General features: G+C 38.1%; 2 protein-coding genes and 1 pseudogene across 3 annotated transcripts; 1 reads left to right on the forward strand and 2 right to left on the reverse strand.

Moving 5' to 3' along the window:
• Window positions 1-371: 371 nt before the first annotated feature.
• Window positions 372-15,522, reverse strand: LOC122648653. Its single transcript, XM_043841873.1, has 4 exons — window positions 15,511-15,522; window positions 7,471-7,480; window positions 6,802-6,805; window positions 372-1,067 (listed from the first exon to the last, which is right to left on the reverse strand). Exon 4 carries the CDS (start codon window positions 986-988, stop codon window positions 449-451), a length of 540 nt encoding a protein of 179 aa, XP_043697808.1. The 5' UTR covers window positions 989-1,067; window positions 6,802-6,805; window positions 7,471-7,480; window positions 15,511-15,522; the 3' UTR covers window positions 372-448.
• An 87-nt stretch (window positions 15,523-15,609) lies between these two features.
• On the forward strand, window positions 15,610-17,260 carry LOC122648651 (annotated as a pseudogene).
• A 2,835-nt stretch (window positions 17,261-20,095) lies between these two features.
• On the reverse strand, window positions 20,096-27,171 carry LOC122648652. 2 transcript variants are annotated; one of them, XM_043841872.1, is made up of 6 exons: window positions 27,055-27,171; window positions 26,571-26,676; window positions 23,719-23,763; window positions 22,959-23,067; window positions 20,778-20,993; window positions 20,096-20,319 (listed from the first exon to the last, which is right to left on the reverse strand). In XM_043841872.1, the coding sequence occupies exons 1-6, from the start codon at window positions 27,100-27,102 to the stop codon at window positions 20,109-20,111; spliced, it is 735 nt and encodes a 244-aa protein (XP_043697807.1). In that variant the 5' UTR covers window positions 27,103-27,171; the 3' UTR covers window positions 20,096-20,108. The 2 variants fall into 2 exon arrangements, with proteins under 2 accessions (XP_043697807.1, XP_043697806.1); XM_043841871.1 differs by having other exon boundaries at window positions 20,096-20,318; window positions 20,780-20,993; window positions 26,571-26,682; window positions 27,055-27,154.
• Window positions 27,172-27,241: the final 70 nt, after the last annotated feature.

Below are 27,241 nucleotides of genomic sequence, written 5' to 3' on the forward strand. Positions count from 1 at the left end.
TAACTTTGAGAGAATGGATAAATTCTAGAATTTTTTCCCCAGGGATAACAAAATAGGCAAATGGGATCACAAAAAAGAAAAAAAAATTCTTGGAAAAACTGTTCTCTAGAAATCCTCCTGGAAATGCAAACTCTAGTGATCAAGTGAACACTAATGATAGGAAAATTTGATACTTTGGATTATTAACAAAAAGAACACACACCAGTAACCAGGATACCACAAATGATCAAATATCAGATGCCTCAACATAATTGATTTTAAATTGATGCACAGAGAAGCAGGATGTGAGAACCAGACAAAAAGATCAAGATCAAGAAGAGCAATCAAAGGCAATTTCTTAATTCAGCCCAAGAAGCATACATATATATATATATATAAAACCAAGTTCCATTGACAGAGCTTAAACAGAATTATTGTTGTTTGAAGACATAGGAATGGAAAAGAGGCATTACTGTACAAGGACAAGATGACCCACTCCACCTCTGAGATCCCCATTTCCCTCACCCCAACCTCCATCTTCTTCTTCTTCTTCATTCGCCTCATCATCAGAGTCGTCGCTGCTGCCACCCTTGGGGACAGTCACGATTAGTTCTCCATCAACATAAACAGCATTAGCAAGTTCTGGCCTTGTCGATGGTGGAAGCCTGAATCTCCACAGATCGATCTCGAGCTCATCCAGATACAATTCTAGAAGATTATTCCCTCTGATCACAATCTTTGTAACTCCGGGATAAATTTCAATGGTGTGGGCTGTCACATCATCACCTACATCTTCAGTTATAGCGATGAAGCGGAAACAATCGGAATTCTCTTCGATCAAAACGTCGGCGTCAGAATGGAAGGGAAGTTCCAATACTCTACTGAATATGTGAGGGAGTCGACGGAGCTTCTTCTGCCTTCCCATGAGCCTGTTAGCTTCCGAGAGGCTTGAATTGATGTCGTACCTGAGCGTGATGTTCCGTTTCTTTGGAGCTGGATGGACCTTCATCGCTTCGATTGCTTTTGGTGGATTTACAGAAAAAAGCAAAGAGAAATCCTAGTAAGAACAATATCAAGGATGCCCTAATCGAATTATTACACGAAAAACTATGAACCATCAACAATGGTGAAAATCATAAACAAATAATCCTCCGCAATAGAACCCAAAGAACAGCTCACAGAAAACAAGGACAAAATTTTCTTCAATTTCTCTTCAATTCCAAATTAATTCCCAAACAAAATACACATACAACAAATTCCCCTTTTCTGGTGAAAACCAAAGCTAAAACCTAGTAAACAAATTGAAGGAATCTATCTCTTGGAGAGACTAAAAACTATTCCAGAGACGGGAAACCCTAAACCTAACTCTAGAAAGAAGCAGAAGAAGAAAGATATTCTTCTCTTCGGTTTGTGAAGAATGCTTGGAAGGAAGTGCACAGTTCTTGGTTTTGGGGGTCGTTTTATACACGAAACAAAGATAGAATTGCAGAGAAAATTTCTTCTCTTTGGATTGGCGAATAATCGAATCGAGGGCATCCTTAAAACTGTAAAATGGTGAAAGGAGTCCAACTATTAACCCTTTGCTTCAACAAAATTACTATATTTACCCTCCTTAAGTTTTTTCCTTTAAAACCGTGTTTCCCAATCCCTACGGCCAAGTCCCATTGCAAGAAAAGCAAGAAGGCGAAATTGGTTTTAAGAAAGGAGGATAATGTTTTTCATTCTAGATTTGTGTGGATTGTAGAGAGAAAGGAAAGAGAGTGTCAGTGCAAGATTCATATTAAAATATGAAAAAATAAGTATTCTTACACACTTGTGTGGGGATTTTCATTGAAAAGCACATCAATGAAGGAGTGATTAAATGGTTTTATACATAAGTGCAAACAGGTCAATTCATGGGAGAATATGAGGATATGACACATAGAGAGATGGTGCTAGTGTACTCTTTCTAGTCTATTTAAAAAAAAAACCATTTCCTTTTCAAATCTAAGGGAATTTGTTAAGAAGTGTAATAAAATTTAGAGAAAAGTCTCTGAACCACCAATGTAGCCTAAACTCTAAAAAACTTAATGTGAGAAGGTGTAGACTACGATGGTGATCCAGAAACATTTTAAAATTTAATAATTAAATTTGAAATGAATTTTTTTTCTTTTTTTTTGTGTGGTAGAAGTTGAAATGAGTTGGAGTGTGCTACGCATTCGTGTTAGATAATTATTACAAAACTTATCTTTTTAGTTTTAACTAAATTTCCTTAAGTATATATGCAATTGATCGGGTTAACCACATCAAACATAATGAACAATCATTGTTAAAAAATATCATATTCATTGTTAAGGAAAAATGTTAGATTAGATGGTTTAATGGTTCATCAGATAATTCGACATTGAGTGATTGGACCTAATATTTGCCAGATGATAGATTAGTTAAAGCTCAATTTTAATATACTATTCCATCTAATGGTATTCTAAAACCACTTGTCAAGTTTGAACTCATTCGATTATGAGACAATATAACCTTTGAAGATTTATGAAAACTCAATTTAAAAAAATAAAATTAAATCTTTTTGAATAGCTAGAAGTGCATGAGAAAACATGGGGATAAAATAATTGAATTTTGCTATGAAACTTGGAATGTGTCAGAACATATGCTTATTCAATGATTGGATTTGCCTAATCACGTTTCCATCTGATACATTTGGTGGTCCATCCGTGGAGATTGCCATTAATGGACAAACAACAACAACTTTTCCTTGAAAAAATAAATTAATTTCTCAATATATTATTACTAGTAGCTATAAGAGACTATTTGTCTTTTCTCTTATGGGCAATAATAGATTATTTGGCTATAAATATTGATGATAAAAGATTTATTTTATAAGCAAATCTTAAAATGCCCAACCATATGAAGAAAAAAAAAAAGAATTTTGTAATGTAATCAAGTTTATTTTTTGGTGTAATAAAGTTGAAGATGCAAAACAGTTGATATTGCATAATTTCACTTGAAACTTACAATATTGTGTTCTCATATCATTTTCTAACAAAAGGATCTAACTAATTAAAAAGTTATTATTGGCGAGTAAGAAAATATTTGTCTTTTTTTGGATAGATTGTAAGATTTTTTGTTAGAGAAAACCTTCTCCACAAAGGATGAAATTGCAATTTCTCTCTCATGAGTTAGAAAAAATTATTATTGGTGTGGCGTGCAGATTCCTCTCCACACTAGTGCCGTGAAAAACCCTCACTTTTTTTGTTGGTATAATGGCATTGTTTGTAAAGACATATTGTATAAATAAAGCTTAAAATATGTGAACCATTAGAGATTAATGGATGGTCAAACTTACCCTAAGAAACCTTGGATTGGTGTCATGGGTTTAGCTCGCCAGATTGGATCGATTGTGGCTGATACCAAATTTACCAAAACCAAAGAGGGAAAAATAGTATATAAGATTCCTATGAGTAAAATTGTCTGGTTTGACCTAATACAAGTATACAACCGATTGATATTGATATCAGCATTAGCAGTGAACTAAATCATTGATTGGTGTAGCAAAGTCTTGGATGGAATGGATTGGGCTCCAGCGAACTATTGTTGGTGAAGCCTGATTTGGTCCAGAAAGTGCAGTTGAGACCTTCAGAGGGCCGTTTCGGCCTTGAAACGACCTCGGAATGCCGAAAAATGGTGGGGCTCTTTGGCGTGGAGTTGTGTTGGGTTCGTTGAGATTTTTGAAAGTACTTTTGAGCCATGTGTTATGTTTTGGCCCGCCTCAGGTTTTTTGGCCTTTTTTGGGCTAGGGGCACTTGGGTACTTTTTGGGGTTAGGGTTTTCTTATATATTGTTCTTATCTCTTTAAGAGAGGGTTATGAGGGTTTGTAACATTTCCAGAGAAAATAGTGAAGCCTGTTCTACTGCTCGGCCGTGGACGTAGCTTCCATCTTTGAGGTGAACCACGTAAAATCTCTGTGTTGTGCGTTGTTCTATTTTCGTTTTTCTTCTGTAAATCGTCATTCTGGGTGTTGTTTTCTTAACACGAACCCCCCCCCCCTCAGTGAGTGCCTAGTGAGGCATCCAATGGCTGGTTCTGGACGCATGCAGGGATGTGTGCATATGTGGTGCCCGACACTCATCCCAGTGCATGCCTAGCAGCCCAGCCGTTGGATGCCTCGCTTGGCACTCCCTGGGCATTATAGGAGACTAAAAACTATTCCAGAGACGGGAAACCCTAAACCTGCTCTAGAAAGAAGCAAAAGAAGAAGAAGAAGAATGATATTCTTCTCTTCGGTTTTGTGAAGAATGCTTGGAAGGAAGTTCACAATTCTTGGTTTTGGGGGTCGTTTTATACATGAAACAAAGACAGAATTGCAGAGAAATTTTCTTCTCCTTGGATTGGCGAATAATCGAATCAAGGGCATCTTTAAAAGTGTAAAACGGAGAAAGGAGTTTAACTATTAACCCTTTACTTCAACAAAATTACTATATTTACCTTCCTTAAGTTTTTTCCTTTAAAACCGTGTTTCCCAATCCCTAAGGCTAAGTCCCCTTGCAAGTAAAAAAGCAACAACAACAAACTCAGCCTTAACCCAACTTAATGGGTCGGCTACATGGATCCAAACACAATAAAAGAAAACTAAGTTCTAATAGGGGATGCAATATGAAAGAAGAAATGGAAACTGAGGAAAAATGAAATATGACACTAGATACAAAATGGAAAGTGACAAATGACAGGTGGAAGATGAAAGATAGTAAGAGGAAAGCAGCCCAACCCAGCATTACAGGAGAATCTCAGCTTAATGGGGAAAAGCAAGAGTGGCGAAAAGAAATTAGTTTTAAGAAAGAAAGATAAGGTTTTTCAGTCTAGTCTTGTGCGGTGTAAAAAGAAGAAGGAAAGAGAGTGTCAGTGCAAGACTCATAATAAAATGTAAAAATATAAGCATTCTTACAATGCTTGTGTGGGGATTTTCATAGAAAAACACATCAATGAGGTAGCAACTAAATGGTTTTATAGATAAGCGCAAAGAGGTCATTCCATGGGAGAATATGAGGATATGAGACGTAGAGAGGTGATGCTAGTGTACTCTTTCTAGTCTATTAAAAAAAAACCATTTCCTTAATTTTTTATTTCCTTTTTCAAATCTAAGGGAATTTGTTAAGAAGTATAATAAAATTTAGAGAAAAGTGTCTCTGAACCACCAATGTAGCCTAAACTCTAAAAACCTTAATGTGAGAAGGTGTAGACTACGATGGTGATCCAGAAACATTTCCTTGAAATTTAATAATTAAATTTGAAATGATTTTTTTTTTTTTTTTTTGTGTGGTAGAAGTTGAAATGAGTTGGAGTGTGCTACACATTCGTGTTAGATAATTATTACAAAACTTATCTTTTTAGTTTTAACTAAATTTCCTTAAGTGTATATGCAATTGATCGGGTTAACCACATCTCACATAATGAACAATCATTGTTAAAAAATATCACATTCATTGTTAAGGAAAAATGTTAGATTAGATGGTTTAATGGTTCATCAGATAATTCGAAATTGAGTGATTGGACCTAATATTTGCCAGATGATAGATTAGTTAAATCTCAATTTTAATATACTAATCCATCTAATGGTATTCTAAAACTACTTGTCAAGTTTGAACTCATTCGATTATGAGACGATATAACCTTTGAAGATTTATGAAAACTCAATTTAAAAGAAAAAATTAAATCTTTTTGAATAGCTAGAAGAGCATGAGAAAACATTGGGATAAAATAATTGAATTTTGCTATGAAACTTGGAATGTGTCAGAACATATTCTTATTCAATGATTGGATTTGCCCAATCACGTTTCCATATGATACATTTGGTGTAGGGATGTAAATGGATAACCGAAATCCGAATCCGAATCCGCATCCGTATTCGTTTAGGGGCATCCGTATTCGTTTAGAGATATCTAGAAAATAATCCGAATACTTCGATTAAAATCCGTCCGAAAAAAAATCCGAATACTTAATAATAAAAAATTAAGTAAATAATGATTTTGAGGGTTTTTGAAGATTAAACAAGTTCTAGAATATGATAAAAAGAGAATCATGATCTAAGAGATGTGGATTGAGAGTGAATTGTATCTGTTAGGGGGAGGAAGGTCTGGGTTACACAAGACAGAGATGTAAATGGATGGTCGAAAATCCGAATCCGATCCGCATCCGAATCCGTTTAGAGGTATCCGTATTCGACCAAGGAATATCCGGCTCCGATCACATCCGATCCGAATCCGATCCGTTTACATCCCTAATTTGGTGGTCCATGGATGGAGATTGCCATTAATGGACAGACCACAACCACTTTTCCTTGAAAAAATAAATTAATTTCTCAATATATTATTACTAGTAGCTATAAGAGACTATTTGTCTTTTTTCTTATGGGCAATAATAGATTATTTGGCTATAAATATTGATGATAAAAGATTTATTTTATAAGCAAATCTTAAAATGCCCAACCATATGAAAAAAAAAAAAAAAAAAAAAAAGAATTTTGTAATGTAATCAAGTTTATTTTTTGGTGTAATAAAGTTGAAGATCCAAAACAGTTGACATTGCATAATTTCACTTGAAACTTACAATATTGTATTCTCATATTATTTTCTAACAAAAGGATCTAACTAATTAAAAAGTTATTATTGAGAGTAAGAAATTATTTGTCTTTTTTTGGATAGATTGTAAGATTTTTTGTTAAAGAAAACCTTCTCCACAATGCACGAAATTGCAATTTCTCTCTCATGAGTTTAAAAAAAAATTATTATTGGTGTGGCGTGCAGATTCCTCTCCACACTAGTGCCGTGAAAAACCCTCACTTTTTTTTTTGGTATAATGGCATTGCTTGTAAAGACATATTGTATAAATAAAGCTTAAACTATGTGAACCATTAGAGTTTTTTTTTTTTTTTTTTGGTAGAGAACCATTAGAGATTAATGGATGGTCAAACTTACCCTGAGAAATCTTGGATTAGTGTCATGGGTTTAGCTCGCCAGATTGGATCGATTGTGGTTGATACCGAATTGATGGTACCAAAACCAAAGAGGGAAAAATAGTATATAAGATTCTTATGAGTAAAATTGTCCGATCTGACCTAATACAAGTATACAACCGATTGATATTGGTATCAGCATTAGCAGTGACTTAAATCATTGATTGGTGTAGCAAAGTCTTGGAAGGAATGGATTGGGCTCTAGCAAACCCCCCCCAGTGAGTACCTAGTGAGGCATCCAACGGCTGGTTGCTGGACGCATGCAGGGATGTGTACCTGTGTGGGGCCCGACACTCATCCCAGCGCATGCCTAACAGCCCAACCGTTGGATGCCTCACTTGGCACTCCCTGGGCACTGGGCTCATAGGAGAGGAGCCGGATCTGAAAGGAACCCATCTTGACAAGATGATTAATTAGTGTCATTTCTCATTGTTTATTACGCGTTTGGACAAAAACAAGAACTTTTACTAGCTGAAACCCTGGCGACAAAATCTCCACTAGGCAAAAGAACAATAGAAAGAAGGATTAATGGCGACTCATGGGCGTAGGCCACACTCCTGGACAGAGATATTTTTCCCTATTGTATACGTGGTAGTTTGGAAGAAATTTTGGAATTCCAGAGGACGTAAAGCATGTAGGTAAAAGCCAAGGGAAGGAAGAATCATGTATACTTCCTGGAAGCATCGTGCGTCAGTGTATGAACAAATTGGTGTGACTCTTCATTGTCCGTTTTCAGCTATACAAGTTGATCTAAATTGTGATAACTTATAAAAAAGGAAGGTTCAATTCTTCACCAAACAAAAACAGGGAATAATGGTGTGGGACGCGTACAAGAAAATGGGAACCATCCTTGCAAATGATGATCAGCCTAAGACTTTTTTTTCTTGTACAAAATAGTATTGTTTGTGATTAAATTCAATTGTCGGAATGGACATATTATTTATTGGGTAGGCGTTCTTTATTAGGGAACGTGACTCCTGCGAGTGTAGGAGTAGGCTAATGAGAAAGCACACGTTGGCATCATGGGAGCGAGGCGGTCATTTTGACCCCCTCTGTGTCTAAGCGTGGGTCACTCTCCCACAAAGAACTTTTATCCTTATCTATTTATACGAAAAATTAAATATTTTGTGATTTAAAAAAAAAAAATAAGGTCTTTCTTCGGGTGTCATTATGTCTAGTGAAGTATAGAGCTTTACCATTTGCGAATTGACAATGCATGGGTATGCTAACCCATGTAATAGAGGACCCCCCCCCCCCCCCCAATACGAGTTCAGATCTGCTACCCGGCCACATGGGGATGGGTGGGGATAGATTTGAACCCTCCATGGGATGTGGGACTCCCCTCTAGGGTGTGGGACCCACGCCCCATGGAGGGGTCAGATCTGTCCCCACCCTTCCCCATGTGGGTAGCTAATCTGGATCCCCCAAGGCCCCAATACATCTCAATAGTCAATTTTCTTCTTTTTTATTTTTTTGATGAAATCTCAATAGTCAAATTTTAGCCAACATAAGTAAGGAAAGTTGCAAAGTTTTAATAAAGGGAAAAAGAACTATATCCGGGAGTGTGGCCTACACCAATATTCCTATGAGTGTATGTCTCTCTTCCCCATGTGAATAGACACATCTGCCTCCTTGTTTTGAGGTGGAGAGAGATAGACACATGGGAGTGTTGGCAGGAGTGTCTTACGCCAATACTACTAGACAGAAAACTACTCCCCTTTAATAAAATTACTAATATACCAACAAATGGAGATGAATATAAAATACAAAATGACTTATTTGATAATTTTAACTACTTCTTCTATTCATTTTAAGAAGAAATTGTACCAATGAGATTCTTGTCTGGTCCATTATCGTGTGGACTAACATATGTACGGTCATGTGGCAAATAATAAAGTGTTATACATCACTAGATATAGTGATATTATACTTTGCTAGACATAGTGATGGGTTAGCAAACCCTTAAAAAAAATTACAAACTTTTGTGACAATAAAAATTCACCTAACTAAATATAATAAGAGGAGGAGTTTTGTGTACAAATCGCCGTCGAAAATTGAAAGCTTCGTAAATAAGGGTGGGTTTTGGTAATTTAAAGAGGCTTTATCCTCATTGAAGGGTTTCAAGTAATGACCATACACTATGCACGACCACACACCAAACCTTTTGCCATATAATAACTGAACTTCACATGTAATTGAAAAAGGTTTTTTTTTTTTTTTTTTTTAATTTTTAGTAAAGGCCATTTAAAAAGGTTCTATGCTTAAAAAATGATGAGATCATGGGGAATCAAGTCACCTGAATCCATAAATAAACCTAAGGATATCATTTGGGCAGTTCTGGGTAATCGGGACTGGTTTCAATCGACCCTACAATTTTTGGGTAACGTTGTGCAGAACATGTTATTTCATTATTTTGTTATGGGAGAACAGAAAACAGGCAAATGACGTTTGGCAAAATAGTTTGTTTTTTTGTTCTCAGGTTTTATTTGTTTCGATATTTACATGGTAAATTTTACTTCGTAAACGTAAAATTTTATATGTTGAAAATTTTTTTAATATTTGTTTACACAACATTTTTCAACATTTAAAATTTTACTTGTAAAAATTTTTAAGTAAAATTTTCTAGGTAAAACTTTACACCCAAACAAACGGAGTCCAAAGAATGATGAATCGAATACATTTTTGGTCTCTAGAACGAATTGGTCGAACTGTTCCACGGAACAACTCAATTGGCATAAAAAAATCGAGGGTGTGGGAAAAGACTCGACTACATATCGATTTGGATCTTCACTCTCCTCATAGAACCGAATGAAAGGCAGTGGAAAGCAATGATATTCCATCGCCAACAGAGGTCTTCTAGGAAAATAGTAATATATTACGGATGGAAAGTATGAAGTAAAATATAAGGGAGAATGTTCTCTGTGCCGTAGCACGGGTTGCGTCCAGACACATGGGCAGCCTGTGCAGGGGGGCAGGGTGGTCATTGCGTCCACCCCCATGTGCCTGGATGCAGCCTGCACTGTGACATAGAGAACAACGCTCCAAAATATAATTATCATACTTAATCAATATTTTACTGAGTTAGTTACACAATTATTCTTGATGAATATTGCAAACCTTTTCATTTTACTTTTGTTCTAATTTTACTTCACATCAAACAAACAAGAGATAACCCCGGCCCTAAGGGAATGCAAGTAAATAGCACTATACTTCAATTTAGCACAAGGGACAAACTACAGAGGTGATACAAAAGTATAATACTAGAGGAATACAAGGGAGAACCTGGAGATTAGAGTGAGGAGGAAAGAGGGAGAAAATCCCCTAAACTTTTTTTTTGTTTTTTTACTCTGCTTTTGAACTATGGAGATAGATTTCCTTCTTGTATTTTTATGGTTGTTGCTTTCCAAGTGTTAGATCATCCATCTAACACTTTTTTTTTGTTTTTTGTGGCCTGTAGAAAATTAGAGGATTATCAGAGATATGCTTTTGGTCCAAACGGATACCCTAAATTAAAAAGCAAATGTGATCAAAACTAACTTGGGAACGTGTTAGTTTCTGGGTTCTCTAGTACACCTTTCTGCAATCTATTTTCCAATAAAACTGTAATCTTTTTCCGACAAACTCCGAAATCCAAAGAAAGTTTGGTCTAATGTTGCCCCCCAACTCCCAAGTTGCCAACCCAACCGAGCTCAGGGTACATGCATGGGCAAGAAAACCTAACAAGAAGAACTGGATTAATAGATAAACTGACATTAATGCTAATCTCACATTAATCACTGATGAGTTATGATGACACAGTCTTATCACATGTCAGATAAAGTTTGTTATTTCTTTATCTTTGTGGTTTACATCTTATGAGGTAGGATGACTAATGGCATTAATATGATAGGACATAATTAGGCAGCCTAAATGTGTTAGTGTTTGGTCACAAAACTCAAAAACCTAGCTACTGGTATTTCCTGTAAGTAACTTTGAATTATCTTGTGTTGAGTTCTACCAACACAGATCTTCTACGATGTGCTGCCCTGTCCTGTCTATGCTACGTAGATACAAGGCATCGTGCATTGACCGCCTTACCCCCTTGCTCGGACAAGGCGCTCGAGCAGGGGTAAGGCGATCAATGTGTGCCACCTTGTATCTGTGCAGCACGACAGGACGGGCAGCCCGCGCCGTAGAAGATTTGGATCCGAGTTCTAGTGTTGATGTACCACTATAACTAATTGTACTTATGTATTTATGATAATAAGTATAAACATAAAGGTAGTATAATCTCGTATCTGGATTCATAGCATTTGACGAAGAATTCTTCATTTTCATTGTTTCTCTCTCTGTTGGTATTGTCTATTCCTTTGTCCACATAATTACTAGGGTTAGCAACGAATGGGCATTGTTACCATTATATAGACTGGGAGCAAGGACCAACCCTGAAATAGAGTATTGTATGGGTTTTAATAATGAGTTGCTTCTATGGACTTAGGCTTGGAAGATTTCTTGTAAATGCCTGAAATAGTCCATTGTATTTTGAGTACTCAAGTCTGAACCCATGAGCCATGTCTACAATCTTGTCGACAAGATTCTATCACTTGAGTAATGATGCTTCTGCTCGGTGGTCCGACTAGTTTCTTAGGGTATGGAATCGGCGCCAACAATGTTTTATAGATTGCCCTCAAGGAGACCATATGGCGAACGTCGCGATCTTGCTACCACAGGTGAATCTTCAATTGGTCAGTCTCGCTTGATCGAGTAAGGGTATTGTTATTGAGCTTCACGGATTTGGGAGTCCTTGTCTTGCCACCACAGGTGATGGGATTTTCGAAGAAGTATTTTTCAGGCATCTCGCTTTGCTCAGAAAATGTTCATTGCGTGTTGGACGATCTTGCCACCACAGGTGTGATCCCGATGATGCTAATGCTCTCTTGAGAGTGCTCTTGATGCCAATGCTCTCTTTGTAAGGTAGGAAGCTAGAATCGAATATGTTGAGCCATATGAGAATAAGGCACTCGATTGATGAGATCATTCGTAAAAGTATGACTAATAATGAGAATGTCAAGAAGTACCTTGAGGAAATTGGAAAGAAAAAAAAAAAAAAAGTATGAGATCTAATCGAGGTGAAGAATATTATGATAGAAATGTTGAAGCCAGAATAATCCTGGGCCTCTTGCTGGATATTTATAGGATTGTAGTATTGTTGTGCAGTACATTGTACCAGGTACTTCTGAATAGAATAGTATAACTGAGAAGCGTGCGAAAGTGATTATCTCAACGTTAGTAGGAGCAAGTATATATTTCTTGATGACAATAAGGGTTCTTCAGGTTCGAAGCATAAAAATATAAAGTATCTTCTGATTAGAGAGAAGATTCATGAGTTATTGATCGGTATTAAGTATGTTACTACTATCGTTATGATTGAATATCCAGTAATTAACATTTCTCATGGTGCTATTCTCATTCATTCATCAGCCCGCCCCCTTTTGTGGCTTTGACAGAATCACTTGAACAGAGCATAGCATTCATTCAAAGCAAAATCAAACATATAGAATCACACAGAAACCGTAGTTGCCCACTATAATTTATGTATTCAGATTCGGTCCTCAACAAAATCCTCGATGCATTTGGAAATTAACATTTTCCTCTATCAATCACTAGAAATTGAAACAGAAAACTTAACAAACATAAACGAATCTGTTGCAACCCTTAGTAGCAAGATCAATAGCATAAATCCCACACTAAGATCGAAACTGAAATAAAAGATAAAAAGGTTAAATGACACTTGAGATACCCAACGAGTTTATCGAAAATGTACTAAGGGTATCCCATGTTTATTAAATTTTATTTGGGGTACCTATTTCAATATTTCCAATTATACCCCAATCACAACTTATGGCTCAGGAGGTTTGAGTTCAGACATCTGTATGGGGTTGAAGAATTGTGAGGGTCGATTAATTCGACGATGTGCAACTTGGAGAAGTCTGAGAACAAGTCAGATTACAGAGTGGAGAAGTAGAAGATGGAGAGACGACGGTAATAGATGAGCTTACAATATTTGGGAGAAAAGTATAGTTGGGAAAATAAACGGTTTTTTTATTTTTTTTTATTTTATTTTTATGAACAAATGAACAGTTCAGTCATCCTTCCCTCGCGCATGAAACTCTGGATAATTCGATGGCGATGCAGCAGGGAGCAGCGATAAGGGAAGGGGAAAGAGAGCAAGGAAAGGGAAGGAGTGTCATGGAAGAATTTTTATTCTCTCAATTTGCCTGTCTATACTTGACGTCAAGTACATCTAATAGAGGGAGGTAGACCTTACATGAGACCCCACCTCGGGCTGTGTGTTCGGGTAGGGGATTAGGATAGTCATTTCTGCCCCCTCTGTTAGATGTACTTGACGTCAAGTACGGACAGGCAAATTGAGAGAATAAAGATCCGTCAAAGAGGGGTAAAATTGAAATTATGAAAAATGAGAAACCTCAAATGTAATATTGTTCAAACGTAAGGTACCTCAAACGTAACAATGAGAAAACATGAGATCCCTAAAATATGAAATTTCAAATGTTGGGTATCTTAGGTGCATTTTCAACGAACATTGGGTACCCCAAGCATCGTTTACCCAAAGATAAAAAATAATAACCACCATCATAAAAAATAAAATAAAAAAACCCAATTACCCTTTGGAGATCTTTCTCAACGAGATTAGAATTTTAGAATAAAAGCCATCCATCGAATTTCACCCGAGCAAAACTACAAAAGGTTTGATGAGAGAGTGAGAGAGAGAGAGAGAGAGCAATCTCAACAACCAATATTATTAAATATTTGTCCATCAATTCAAAAAAAAAAACAAAAGCAAAAACAAATTCAAATTTCAAGAACAATATCAGTTCAATGATTCAATCATGGAAACTCTGATACGAATTGTTAAAATTAATTTATTGAATCGCATGATGAATCATTGAACATGAAAACACAAACAAGAGACTCTAGAATGAAACCTCTTAGCTGGATCCACAACGTTTGACAAAGAATTCTAGCTCCATTGTCACTGTTTCTCCCTTTGTTGATCTTGTATAATTCCTTGTCCACATAATTACTATGGTTAACAACTAATGAACATTGCTACCATTATATAGATTAGGAGCAAAGACCAACCTTGAAATAGAGAACAACTGATGCCTCTCTCAAAATGGGCTCAGTTGTTATTTGGCCCACACATAATGAAACAAGCTTGACACTTTTTGAACGGTTTAACTGAAACCTCTACCCACTAAGGAGAATGGGCATTGCTACCATTATATAGATTGGGAGCAAGGACCAATCTTGAAATAGAGAACAATTGATGCCTCTCTCATAATGGGCTCAGTTGTTAATTGGCCCACACATAATAAAACAAGCTTTACAGTCTTAGAATGGATTAACTGAAACCTTTACCCACTAAGGAGACCACCTCTTGTATAGGGTTTCATCCAACCAAGCCCATCAGTCAACACCCATCCACTAATCCATACTCATACAATGATTGGATGCTAGTCCACACATGGTAAAAACATTACAATACATTCCGTTTTGGTATTAAGGTCTTTGTTTATTCATTTAATATTTTCAGAATATTTGAAAAGAATATAACAGTCACTTCGTCGTTTCGTCAATGGATAGACATGTGTCGAAACTCGAAATGGAAGGTGGATGCTATCTTCACTTATGTTAACTACCTTCCCCTTATGTCACGTTTCCTATCTATTCATGGAGAGAAACCTCTGTTACCTCTATTATTATGATTATTTATTATTATTATTCTTTTCCTTCTCTTTCCCTCTTTTATCGGAATCCATTAAACATCATTGCACGTGCGAAAGAAATTTCAACTTCCATTCCTATCTCTTTACCTCCCTGCGTCTGTGTCGTGTTTTACAAAATACGTTACAAGTGCCAAATCAATCTATCTCCCTATCCCTACACATATCTGGTGTTCCATTGCCGCGTGAATTGAGGCCAAAGTCATATCAGATTGGATATCGATCACCTATAAAACCGATATGATATTGATATGGTATCAACACGAATCAACCATATTAGACAAGTTTACCCTGATTTTCTTTGAAAAAAAAAAAAGAAGTTTTTTTGAAAACCCAAGGAGTGGAGAGATGAAGGGGAAGAGAGAACTGCGGGAAAGAGGAGAGAGAAAACGATATGTTAGGGTTTTGGGGAAAATTTTTCAAAATTTAAAAATGACCGTTAGATTCGAATTTGACAAGTGTCTCTCTCTCAGGGTGCACTGAACGTGCACCGGGGGATCATGCACTGGGGGCGATAAAAATCCAGTTGGAATTGGAGAGGATATCTCTAAGCAGAGTGTTTAGATAGCTAGGGTTCAAACATTGGAGAGTCTAGATTGAGTTCAAACAGATAAATCTTTTTAATGGGAATTTTAAATACCTGTAAAACTCAGATATCTAAACCAGATGAGGAAAAAAGCAAGTGACCCTATTTTAGGCCGTTTATACAGCAAGAGACACTACTCATGCTCTCATGCCACAGCTTGATCCACCTCCACCATTTCTTATATTTACTACAACTACTACTCATGTCACCAACTCTCTCTCTCTCTCTCAACAATGGTCATGAACAAAAACATCACCTCATCCCTCTTCCTCTCAGTAAATTTTCTCACCATTACCATAATCGTCTCTCTTCCTCTGGTGGTCACGTCTCAAACTCCATCATCTTCCGAACAAATTAATGGCGGAGCATGGTGTTTACTGCATGCGAGTATCGGTATTTCAGCCATGCACATGCAACTCCTACGTAACAACAAGGTCGTCATCTTCGATCGAACCGACTTCGGCCTCTCCAATCTCTCTCTTCCATCTGGCCATTGCCGCCGCTACGATCACAACCATCTCGTCGATTGCACTGCACACTCTTTGTTTTACGATATCCACTCCAACACCTTCCGTCCTTTAATGGTCCAAACCGATACGTGGTGTTCATCCGGTTCCGTTCTCCCGAACGGAACGCTTTTACAAACCGGTGGATTCAACGACGGTGACCACGTCATTCGCATGTTAGACTCATGCGAATATTGTGATTCTGATTGGATAGAGTTCCCTAACTCTCTTTCTGTGAAACGGTGGTACGCGACTAACCAGATACTTCCTGATGGTCGTGTGATCATCGTTGGTGGAAGAAGACAATTTAATTACGAATTCTACCCTCGAAACTCCAGCGACGTTTACCAACTCGAGTTCTTAAGAGAAACGAGAGATGATGATGATGATGAGAACAATCTCTACCCTTTCTTGCATCTCTTACCCGACGGCAACTTGTTCATCTTCGCTAACACGTGATCCTTATCGTTCGATTACTTTCGAAATCGTGTGGTGAAGGAATTCCCTCCCATCACCGGCGGCGATCCGAGGAATTACCCGAGCTCTGGTTCTTCGGTTCTTCTGCCTCTTCACTCCTCCTCAGTTAATGAAGCTGAGGTTTTGATCTGCGGTGGTGCACCGAGGGGTGCTTACCAGCGGTTTGAAAACCGTAAATTCGTACCCGCATGTAACAAGTGCGGGAGAATGCGGGTCACCGACCCGGATCCGAAATGGGTTATGGAGGTGATGCCAATGGCACGTGTGATGGGTGATATGCTGCTTCTCCCTACCGGCGAGGTCATTATAATTAACGGCGCCGGGAGTGGTACGGCCGGTTGGGATAGAGCGGAGGACCCGATCACTGAACCGGTAATTTATGCCCCAAAGAGTCCAGCCAATCAGAGGTTCTCGGTTATGGAACGTTCCACGATTCCCAGACTGTACCACTCATCGGCGGTGTTGTTGCCCGATGGGCGCATTTTAGTAGGAGGCAGCAATCCCCACCAATACTACAACTTCACCGGCGTAAAGTTTCCAACGGAACTCAGCCTACAGGCCTTCTCGCCACCGTACTTGGCGGAGCACTACACGGCGCTCCGACCGACGATCATCGGTGTTAACCCTTTTTTGGGGTATGGACAGTTTTTATCGATGAATTTCACGGTGAAAGAGTACCAGAGGGAGAGACGAGTATCTGTTACGATGTTAGCGCCGTCGTTTACTACACACTAGTTTGGAATGAATCAGAGAATGTTGGTTTTGAGGGTGACAGAGGTTGTACATGTAGCCGAAAGTACATATAGGTTGGTGGCGTTTGGGCCGGCGACGGCTGAGATTGCACCGAAAGGGTACTACCTCTTGTTTGTGTTGCATGCGAGTATCCCAAGTTCGGGTGTCTGGGTGAAGGTGCAGTGAGACGTTCTTACATGACAGGGATTATTACGTGGTCCATGTTTGCTTATAATTCGGTGGGCTTGGGGGCTAAGTGAAGCCCAACCCTTGTGGGCTTTAGTAGGCTTTTGGGTATAAGCTTTTAAATAAATGCTACTATATACACTTCAACCTATGAAAGAATATTTGCATTAATTTACTGACCTATTACCTCAAATATATAGAAACCATCACAATTGGGGACGAGATAGGTTGCCAATTCCAACCGGGAATCTGCCAGAATTGCCCGAACCCTAGAACCATGTATAACTAGGGGTGCAAAATCAACCTTGTCTGCCCGAGCCCTTCCTGGCCTACCCTAAGCCCGAACAAGGCCTGGGTTGAGATACTTTGGCCCTGAGGGAGGGTCAGGGCTGAGTCGAGCCAAGGTTGAGGCTTTGGGTTGAGCCCAGCCCAGCCTAGTCTGACCCTATCTTCTTCTTCTTCCTCCTCCTGTTCTTTCTTCTTCTTCTCCCCGGCTTGGCCCAGCCCCTGCTTCTTCCTTCCCCCTTCCTTGAAAGAATTGGAACAGAAATTCATATTTCATCCTCCACATGTGCCTGCATAATGCTGAAGGCTGAGATGGACAAGGAACTATGTCATGGGTGTCTACTGTCCAATAGCTTTTAATTTTAATTTCAATTGTTCCCGTTGAATTCTGAAATAATATCTCAAAGCCTAAGATGTTTTAAACCCAAGGGTGGGCATGAGGTGCGTAGATCTTTTTAGCAGATGTTTGAGTGCCAATATTTTTTCATTTGTAATTGATAAATATCTTTTTTGTGTTAGCGAGTTCGATTCAGCCAACCAATTTGGCTGCTTAGACAGTACAAAAGGCCTAGATCAATACTCCTCATTCCTAAGGTTGTTCACTATCAGGGCCAATAAGTGTCAGCCCAGCCCAGCCCAGCCTTGAGGGCCGTTCAAGGTTGGATTTTCCAAGCCTTGAGTTACGGTTGGGCCGGGCCTGGTCCCAGTTAAGGGGACTCAAGGGTTAGGCTTGGGTTTCAAAAACCTAGCCCAACCCAACCTTGTTGAAGCCCTTTGTACAACACTCTGATTCTAACATGGCCATATTTGTAGTGCTCAATATGCACTGACTTACAAATTGAGTACTCGAAAACCAGTTAGTATTTTTACCCAATAAATCCTTTATTGCTCTTCTATTTTTATGAATAAAAGTGTGTACTGTTATGATGTTATCATAGAATTCACAAACAACATAGACAGCAACCCCAATGTATGCTTGTTGTCCAGTATAAGCAGGAGAAATAATAGATCGGTTGCAATATCTTATGAATCGAGTTTTCCTTTACCCACAATGTGTGATCTTTGAATTGAACTAGAAAATGGTGTTCTGTTCTTCTACACTTTGAATTGAACTAGAAAATGGTGTTCTGTTCTTCTACAGTAGGAGGCCGGAGTTAATAAAAATCCAATCATATGGTCACATCATAGTGAATGAAAAAATTCTCCCTCCATTCTAGGCAATGAAAAACTTTCTTCATATTTTATTGCTTATGCTTGCCTCTTGTACCATATTTATAACAGTAGTTAAAATCAACATAATTCTTCATATATCAAAAAAATTCAAACTATACTCAAGTTGTGTTTGGCATGCTCTCTTGGAATAAATTCTAGGCCTACAACGCATTTTGAAATGACAAAATAAAAAAGATACAGATTTTGGAATGCATTCTAGACCCAAAATCTATTCTGAAAATGCATACCAAACACAACCTTAAATGTATCTATTTTTTTATTTTTTTAATTAAAATTCATATTTCACATTAAGCCTGGATAACTCACTACATTGTTGTTGTTCGTATTACCCTCAATTATGATAAGAGTTAATTCCTCAAAACTGTTTCATTTTCTTTTATGTAAAATTTATTTAAGAGAAGGAAAAAAGAGGAGAGGATGAGGGGGGGGGGGGGGGAGAGATGTGGAGAGTGGACACAATGTAGCTTCAGCCAAAAGACAATGCATTTGTTTCTTAATTTCTCACCCTAAACAAAAGTTTGTTAGTTAAAGTCGTGCTCAAACAAGATCATGCCCAAGGGCTAAAGGGGGAATACTATATGAAAGATCAATGATCCCTTCTATAATAAAGATAGCTATAAATAAATAAAAGAAGAAGAAGAAAAAATCCCTTGAGATTACAACTTTCCTCGTCCTCACTGTCCTTAAACTCTTTCATGCAAGTGAAACAAAATACAATGGTCTTGTGCTCCTGTCATTGTTTATCCATATATTATGGGACAATGTTTTCTATCAAGGAGAGGAGGATGTGCTAGCACCTTCCACTCTCTGTCTTTCTTCCCCACATGAAATGACCTTCTTGGCCTAAGGAGAGAGGAAGAGGGAGCGGGCAGAGGAGTCGGGTAGTTGTAGGTGGCAGGGCCATGAAGGCGAGAGGGGAGGGGAAGGAGAGAGGATGAGGGCTGATTCACTAGCCAATCCCAAAACAGGCCAATTCCAAAATCCAAACCAGATTGGCTCAGAATCCACCAGGACAAATCTGGACCCTGATTCAGTTCTTTTAAACCCTGAAGGAACCAGATCATAAAGAAAGATAGTTCATACCAAGGCTGCTAATAGCTTTACGCTCCCAGCAACTCAACCTGCCAAATTGAAGCTCCCTCTCTTCCAATTGTTCCATTATTTGGCAAAAGAAGTCAAATAGTCTGCCCATAAACACACACAAAAGCAACCTCCTCCCCCACCCACAAAAAATGTAGTAATAACAAAGCGAAGAAGATAGCTGAGAAATATAATTCATTAACTTTTTTTTTTTTTTTTTGCTGACCATTTTGTTCATAATTTTTCATCATCATCACTCGACTTGGGTTTGTGCGTATTGAGAGATTGAAGAACCTTCCTGTTGGTGCATTTGATGCCGGCGATGAGCTCTTTTGTTAGCACGGATACGTCTCCTAGGTGAAACACCAGTAGTGTCAGGGTGATGGATCTCCTCGCCATTTCCCCATGATCCCCCAAAAACACAGTCAAGAGGGTCCGCAATCACATCAACACCAGAGGTCATCTACAACAAGAAAAAGAAGTCAGCTAAAAAAAAACCACCATTTTTAACTGACTGACCTTATGGTAGCACTAAATTTATATCTACGAGTTCCTTTAATCCCTCTTTCTATCTATCTTTCCTTTTCCTCCAATAATTTTGCTATTGGCTCCAGAACACAGGAAGGGGATATCTTACAACAAAATGACACTAAAACAGCAACATTAATAGTAATGAAATTCTGGCAGAGGTAACGCAATAACTTCTGCTTGGTATTAGCAAATTATGGTATCATAAGGAAGGTTAAAGTTATTTAAACATTTCTTTCTGGGGCATTTTCACTTTTAGGTCTTAAACAACTAGATTCTATATTAATGTTATCTTGCCACGAGTAATGGTTTTTTTTTTTTTTTTGGGGGGGGGGGGGGAAAGTAGTGGAGTAATGGGTTAATTACATTATAATTTTGAAACCTCAGTACACTTACAACAGACTGCTTGGGCTCCATGTCAGTCAGTTCGCTGTCAGTATCAACATTTTGTGCTCTCCTACTCTGAGCAACGTTATCACCAAAGAAATTTCGATGACGCCACCTTGATATTGGCTTATCTACACTTAAATCGTCAAATACTTTCTCCAGGTAAAAATGTTTGTTGATAAGTTGCATTCGCCATGGATCATCTCGATACTTTGTCAATATTCTGCCGCATGAAATTTAATCATGACTTCAACATTAAATATCCAAAATGCATTGTAGAGCTAAATGCACACACAGCATAACACACAATAATGAATACAATTAGGAAAACCAAAGGATTCTTGGTCAGAAAACATCAGGTTCTAATGCAACCCCAGGGTTCCAAAACCCAGCTTTCTGTAATTTCAGAAAAGGAAGAGGAGGTTAAAACGAGAACAAAATATGAATACGAGGGATTTAATGTAATAACAGCAAGTGTAGGGCTTATTTGTTAATACAGAAACACATTGCTTCTTCAATCTCACGATGTGAATAGTAAACCAGCAATAGAACCAGTTTAATTCAAGGTGAGAAAACTCAATCGAACGAGAAATAATCAACTTCAAATTTCAGGTGCAGGTTGCTAACCCACGGCCCTATTAATCACAACAAACATTCACTTGATTCAGCAACTGGAAGATTAATAGGAAGTTTCTAAAACAGGACCTAGCGGTAGTTCAGGAACCAGCCTGTTTTTCAGGTTTGGTTCTCAAGGTACAAGGGACTTTGTAGTCCGAGTTTCGGGGATTTGAATTGCCTATGAAGGAGTAAACTAACACCAAAATCTCAGGATGAAAAGAAGAGGGATATGGGAAATCAGTACTCAACTTTCGGGCTGCAAGTACCGCCCAGAAACAGAGCGCTGTAAAGAGTTTTGAAGAACTGAAATAGAAAGGAAGGAAAGAAAAGGAAGTAGGAGAAGAAACAAAAACAGAGAAGAAGGAAGAGATGAGACCTGGGATCAAAGAGAGGGAAAGGAGGTATCCAATCACATACTGTAACTCACAGCAGCATATGTAACTCACCATAAACTTCATTCAATCAACTCACTGCATCGATTACAACTATTATGCATATATAAAATTGTCAAAAACAGAAATTGACTCTAACTTGGAAACTATCTCAAACAAGGAAACTATATCCTATGTATCTACTTCCCTAACATAAAATAAAATAAAATGAAGATTAAAAAATAACCTCAAGAAATAAATAAATTCCCTACCAACCCCTATCAGAAGAGAATCCCCCTGGTTTGATTTGGTTTGTCTCAGTATGGGTTTCCAGATCGGATCATGTTGGTCTAGCCACGCACATGCTATTGCATCAGGGTTCCTTCCAAAGTTAAGTTGTACCACAGTCACCCAAGTGGTTACCAACACTAATGGCAAGTTATAACCCTAGATTACCAGTGATCAGTAAGCATGACTTTAATGACACATGCACAAGAGTTGGACAGAGGAAAGGAAACCAGAGCAAGAAAATTATTTTCCATTACAGTAACATGTCAACCTAAAATCAAACGAAAAAAAGGAAGATGCCAAAGGAAAAAAAAATCATGGCAAACAGTTAAATCCTGGGAAATAAATATAACCTAAGATCCCCTTATAAATACTGGTAGACACTAGGAGGGGAGATGAGGGTTCAACTCCTCATTTCTTAAATGCAGGATAAAGATATAAAATGATCGATCTCCCAAGAGAACCTACAATATGGCAGATACAATGAAACTTCTATCTTCAATAGTTTTTGCACAAGATGGCTAAACTATGCCATTTGTACATTTTGATGAAACAAACGATGTCAACTATCAGGAGAAAAGAAAATAATGGCTGCAGGATCGAAGCTTGAAAATGTATTCTAGGAACATACCCATAGTAGATAGTAGCAGTATCAGGGCCTTATCATATCAGTATAGGAATGCTATCAGCTATCCATCTTTCAGTATATGTGTATTTAAACACTTAAGCATACACAGATGGATGCAGATCACTGACCATATGCTTTCCATCATCTCAACAAAGGACTTTGGTTAGAAGGTAGAATTATCTTATTACAGCACATATCTGATATAGAATACTTGATATTTCTAGATGATATGAGCAAGTACTGCAAAAATTCAAATACATCAGGGGATGAAGTCATCACATACAGATTAGCTAACTCTTTCTGCATGCGACTTCCTTCAAGTGAAAGAATATCATCTAGGCATGAATCTAGGGACCTATTAAATCTCCAACCTCCAGAGAAGACTGCAGCTCCTGTAAATGTAACTGAGTTATTTAATATTGCAGTCATGAAACATAAGAAATCAAAAAAAGAAATGTGAATCTTCCCATTCATATAAACGTTCTTTTTCCTCTTCTGGAGCACGTTGATTTAGACTAGACAAACCAAAATAAGCACAATAGCCAGAAAAACGATACTCCTAAGTTCCCCCAACTTGGAAGCAGACAAGATCGGTATAATTCTCCTCTACTATCATAACTAATATTGCCTGCTGCTGTCAAATGCCCTCATGCAAGTAAGGTATGATAGAGCACCTTTTTTTTTTCTCAGGAAATACTAATGCTCTCCTGGGCAACTCCAATATCTTAAATTAGTTTATGCAGGAGAAACAATTATTTCCCTGAACTAGTTTCTTTTTGACTCATTCCCCACAAAGTAACTCTTCCCAAATCCCTAATCAGGTTTAAAAAGAAGTTGGCATCCTATCTTACAGCTTAAGCAAATGTATCTGCTAAAAAGCTGTAAATGAACCACCTAAGATCCAGCAGTTAGCAAAACAGAAACAAAGATCTACATTCATGTCCAGTGATATTAACGAAAGAACCTTTCTGTTCTTTTTTTTTTTTTTTGGTGGGGGGGGGGGGGGGGAGAGGGAGAGGGGCACCAAAACTCCTGTTTCTTACCTACTGACAGGTTGATCCGCAATGCATAACGAAGACTCCTGGTAGCTGCCATAAATTGAATAGAATCCAATTATAATCCTTCGAATAATAAAGAAGAATAGGAACCATAACGGTGACCGATATGTAGTGAATAAAACCCAATCTTTACATTATTAAGAAATAACTGAAATCATGGGCCATAATTTACAGTATCAATTCTGAATGTTTACTTCAAGCTATAACATTCAAACCAATGTAGCAACAAACAACTGCAATGGAGAATTCAGTGAAGTATGTAACAACTGGTATGAAAAGGATTGGAAGGTTAGTAGTGATGATTCTCATCAATGCTTATCACCATCACATAATACTGCCAATTGATTTTGTTAACCGTGTGATGATAAACTATAAAGTTTTAAAAAAAAAAAGAAGAAATCTAATTTGGAAGTGTGGGAGTGTGGGTTTCATCCATAAAAACTACTCTTGCTCAAATTATTAAGGGCTTGTATGGACGTAACAAAAACGTGCTTTCCTTTTTTCTTCTTCTTCTTTTTTTTGGTAATAGAAACAGGCCATAACATGTATGTGTTCACCGTTTTTTTTTCTTGCTTTTTTGGAATGAACCGGCCAAAAATACAGTTTTAAAGGCCAAATGCGAAGCAACTTTTTGATGAACTAAAAAAACAGAAACAATTAAGTTGGGAAAAGGCTGAGTTTGTTGTTGAAAAAACAGAAACAAAAACTACTTTTTGATGAACTAACTATGTTTTCCCTACTTTGCTCAGTTGGATCCATGTAGCCGACCCCATTAAGTTGGGATAAGGCTGAGTTTGTTGTTGAAAAAAACAGAAACAATTTTAATTAAAATCTTGCTCGATAAAAAGTCATGAAAGGCAGGCCTCTCTCATAACCTCAAAGCACTTTTCTAGGGTTGTCATTGACAACCACTCCAAGCTCTGTTCAAGGACGCCACTGCTCTCGCCTCTCGCGCTTGCCATTGCCTGACACTGCTGATCTTGTCGCCTCTAGACACTGCTGTCTTCCCTCACCACTGCTCCCTTCGGACACCACTGGATGATCACCTCTAATCGCTGCTCTATTCCCTCGCCGCTGCTCTCGCCTGACGCCACTCGATTGTCGCCTCTGCCCTCATCCCTCTAGCTCTCTGTCTTTATTTCGCAAATTACAGGTAAGTACTTTTCTTTAGGGCATGAATGGGTTTTGAAATCCCTAAATACCCATTTGATTTGAACTATGAATGTGTTTTGTTTTCATTGATCTTTGATTTGAATAATGGCTTTGGTTGATTTTGGTGATTTGGAGAGTGAAATCCTGAAGTGTTTTGTTTTCATTGATCTTCCAAATCAAACTGTGAGGGATTTCGAAAACAAAACCCAAAATCTGCAGATTCTGTGCTCTGAATGTGTTTTGTTTTCATTGATCTTTGCTCTAAATAATCCTAGCTTAGTAAAGCCTGCTGGTTTTTTGTATCCCAAGCATGGATTGAAAAAAAAAATCAGCGAGGAGCCTTACCCAACACATCAAAGGACAATCCCACACGTGGTGCCTATCTATATCTTTGCCTGTATGGTCAGCAATAGAGTAGCGATATGGGTCTGTACATTCCTTCTCCCTGCCAGCAACCTTGTTCTCCAGTTTGGAATTCTCGAGATCTTTCTTGATGATTAATGCATGTAGCCTCATGAATTCAAGATAAGCTCACTTGATGAGCCTGTGAATAATAGAATCGTGGTGCTTTTTGGTTATTCCTTCCCCCTGCCAGCAACCTTGTTCTCCAAGTTGGAATTCTGGAGATCTTTCTTGATGATTGATGCATGTAGCCTCATGAATTCAAGATAAGCCCACTTGACGATCCTGTGAGTAACAGAATGGTGGTGTTTTTTTATTATTTGAGAATCCAAAATTGTTTGAGGGGGGTGGGCGGGAGGGGGGTAGGTAGGCCCCAAGTAGAGTTGAACTCATTATCCAAATCATATGGTTAAGATGGAAAACACAGGTACTAAGAGGTTTTAGAACCTATAAGGAATTTTACTCTTCGAGCTACCGATGATTTTACCAAGTCCGCATTTCCCTCATCTATATTTGCATGTACCTCCCCAGGCTCATTTAGCTATCTAGGTATTTTTGTATTTTACTCGGCTTTGGCCTCACTCCCGAGAAGAGGTAGATAGCCTGAAAACCAAATTGACCTACAGAATTGAATAGATCGTCAATTCTGGTGCCCTTCCAACACAGAATAGAACCGCCGCGAGCTAACCTCCATAAAATCATCTTAGGGTGGTCACGCTACCATTTTCTTCCTTCCATAGTTGCAGTCTCCTTGTACCCAGGATCCAGAAACTTCGACCTATTCCACCAGGAGCGGTTCGAAGGTAAGTGCACTAGCACAGATGCATAAGCACCACTAGTATACGTTATCAATGGCCAGCACATGCAAGAACACTGTGATGCCAAAACTAAAATTACTTAAAAATCTATTCACTAAAGGGATTGTCAAAAACCACCACATATGTAATGCCTACTAGATTTGAAGGAGATAGCCTATTCATCGTCCAGAATTTCAAGAACCAAAACCAAAGAACTTTTGCATATTTGGAACCACACACAATGATTTATCCACTGAACATGCAAGAAAGAAATACTTTTACTCTTTATGTACAAAAAATGCATCACATCCGTCCATGAAGTCCAGGTGCAACCAAAATCAGATGGAATCATACATTCATATCATAGTAAGCAATAGTAAAACAATGATGTCCTTTTCATAAAGTTGAGTTGGGATTGAATCCCCTAGCACCATCCAATTCAGCTTTAACAACATTACATGCACACTGAGTTTGTACGCAAAATACCTGTCCATATAGCACCAGATACAACACAAGCTCCAACAGTAAAATCCCTAACTGCCCTTGCCCTGCATGTTCGGAAAACATTCTCTTCCTCACGTGTTAACTGATACTGCAGGTATACAGAACCCACATTTCAGATGATACTCATGCAACAACAACAACAGCAACCAAGAAAGCAGTTCGAAAATGGCATAACCCAGAGCACATTAGCCTTCATTACAAATCCATAACGATCATGAAATACTGGAATTGTTTGGGAATTTTGGAAACTTTTCTTTGGTTAGCTTTCAATAGTGAAATTTAATTCAAATTATTTTCCTTATGGAAACATATATGCAAAAAAAAAAAAAAAAATTCTTTCCGAAAAAGAGTACATTCTAGGGTTAGCAGAGAAAATGTCATCAAAGGAGTTACGAAGTTGCAAAGAATATGAGATAAAACCTGAAAATCAAAGAGATCACAATTCCCAAAAAAGCCTTAGAAATACCTTGCTTGACCGAAAAATCTGTTCAAGTTCCACCAATGCATCTCCCATTGATTTGTTTCGCCTGGCTTTCAGAACGAAGACGACGGGGAAGGATTAAAGAGAGATCCAACACTCTCACAGTGGAGGAGTGGCAGGCCCACGGTGCGTATTATACACCACCGTGTTGTTTAGCCGTGACAATAAATTA

Source organism: Telopea speciosissima, chromosome 1 (genome assembly GCF_018873765.1).
Source record: "Telopea speciosissima isolate NSW1024214 ecotype Mountain lineage chromosome 1, Tspe_v1, whole genome shotgun sequence".
Lineage (NCBI taxonomy): Eukaryota > Viridiplantae > Streptophyta > Magnoliopsida > Proteales > Proteaceae > Telopea > Telopea speciosissima.